The 1,743-nt window shown below is 52.8% G+C and overlaps 1 protein-coding gene across 1 annotated transcript in view; it reads left to right on the top strand.

Annotated features, from left to right (window-relative positions):
• Mien1 (migration and invasion enhancer 1) overlaps positions 1 to 1,217 on the top strand; it is a 1,565-nt gene extending 348 nt beyond the window's left edge. Inside the window, exons 2-4 of the mRNA XM_008845320.3 lie at positions 110 to 207; positions 632 to 708; positions 793 to 1,217. Coding sequence (XP_008843542.1) covers positions 110 to 207; positions 632 to 708; positions 793 to 876 — 259 coding nt within the window. The 3' untranslated portion in view covers positions 877 to 1,217. The remainder of the gene's footprint in view (positions 1 to 109; positions 208 to 631; positions 709 to 792) is intronic.
• The last annotated feature ends 526 nt before the right edge of the window (positions 1,218 to 1,743 follow it).

Here is a 1,743-nt window from a genome sequence, read left to right as displayed (position 1 = left end):
GGGGGAGGGGGATCGGGTCGGTTCGCCGGGCCAGCCCGGGGGGGGGGGGGGGGCCCACGGGAGGCCCCTCCCCCGGAACCCCAGCCCACCCTCCATCTCTTCTCCCCAGTGAACCCTGCGGCTTCGAGGCAACCTACCTGGAGCTGGCGAGCGCTGTGAAGGAGGAGTATCCGGGCATCGAGATTGAGTCGCGACTTGGGGGGACAGGTGAGGTCCGCAGAACACCTGCTGAGTCAGTCTGTATTGTAAATCCCTGCTCTCCCACTTTCTAGCGCTGACACTGGCTGCTGTATATAAAGTCCCCAGCAGTGTCTGGCATAATAGTGAAAATGTCCAGCCAGCACCAGCCGCCTTCTGTAGGAGGGGCCCACAGGTGAGTCTATGGAAGAAACTTCTACTAATGTAATAGTGTGGGTTTGGAGAGAAGGGGGCCTTTCAGGGGGTATGGAGCAACACAAAGGTGAGGCCTGCCTTAGGTTCCTGGGTTAAATGGCTTAAGGATCTATAAACAGGGTCTCATAGTGTTGGTGGGGGCCATGAGTTTTCGTGGAGTCTCAGGAGTGGAGAGAGCCTCCCTTGACTCCTGGCTATTCTCAGCATACCACTCATTCTTTGGTTGATTTCATTCTAGGGGCCTTTGAGATCGAGATCAATGGACAGCTGGTGTTCTCCAAGCTGGAAAATGGAGGCTTTCCTTATGAGAAAGACGTGAGTATTTGCAGCATTGGGGGAACCCCTAGAACACACCATCCTCCCCAGTGCATCACCTTGTTCCACACCTCTACCCTCCAGCTCATTGAGGCCATTCGAAGAGCCAGTAAAGGAGAACCCCTAGAAAAGATCACCAACAGCCGTCCTCCCTGTGTCATCCTGTGACTGCACGTGATTCTTGGCTCCTGTGTGGTTCTGGCATTGAAACCTGTTTCCTCATGGTTTGCTGGGAACTCCCCCTGCCTTTTGCCCCTCACTTATGCTCCATTGGGCATAAGGAGAGAATAGAGGTTTTTATGGTCTTGGAGGCAAGAAAGAGATGTTCTCCAGGGACATTTCCACCACTACCTTATACCCCTTTCCAGAATCAGTGCCCTCCACAGCTTGGTCCTCTCCCAAGCTTGGCAATACCTGTCAGATGCCATAGTTGATGTAAGTTATTTCCCTCCAGCCCTGGGCAGTGTCAGCTATAGGCAATAAAGAGGCATTACAAGTACTTGTGCTAACTGGTGTGTGTCTGTGTGCCTGTGTCCAGCCTGGAATCAGGGAAACAGAGGTCATTCTGGCCCTTTGACCACCCGGTGAGTGGGCTTTTCCTGGACAGATGTTCCTCTCTCTACCAAGACAAGGCAAATGAGTCACATAATGCCTCTTCTCCCCATCCCCCAACTCCACTTCTTCACAGGGAGGAAATGACCCCATTTTGGTGGGTGGCCTTGGAATCAGTTTGTCCAAGCAAGAATGATCCTGTTGTCAAAGGGCCTCAGATCGGAATCTGAACTTCCCAGTCTCCTCAACCCAAAGCCAGAGAACCTCAGGCTGGGCTTCTCATTCAAACTTTTGGAAGATCCCTACCCACTCACTTGGAGAAGAGCTGTAGGTAACATAAACAGTAAGGTATGGCCCAGAGCCACTCCCAGACATAGGCTGGGGCCCAGCTATTTTCCAAATCTATCTGCAAATGGAGAAAGTATGTGTGGAGTGTTCACCCCCCCACCACACACCCCAGCTTCCAAACAACACCCACTCTCC

The sequence above is a fragment of the Nannospalax galili genome, unplaced genomic scaffold, assembly GCF_000622305.1.
Source record: "Nannospalax galili isolate Female #2095 unplaced genomic scaffold, S.galili_v1.0 scaffold1382, whole genome shotgun sequence".
Taxonomy (NCBI): Eukaryota; Metazoa; Chordata; class Mammalia; order Rodentia; family Spalacidae; genus Nannospalax; species Nannospalax galili.
Note: the sequence above shows the minus strand (reverse complement) of the source record. Positions and strands in the feature narration are given on the sequence as shown.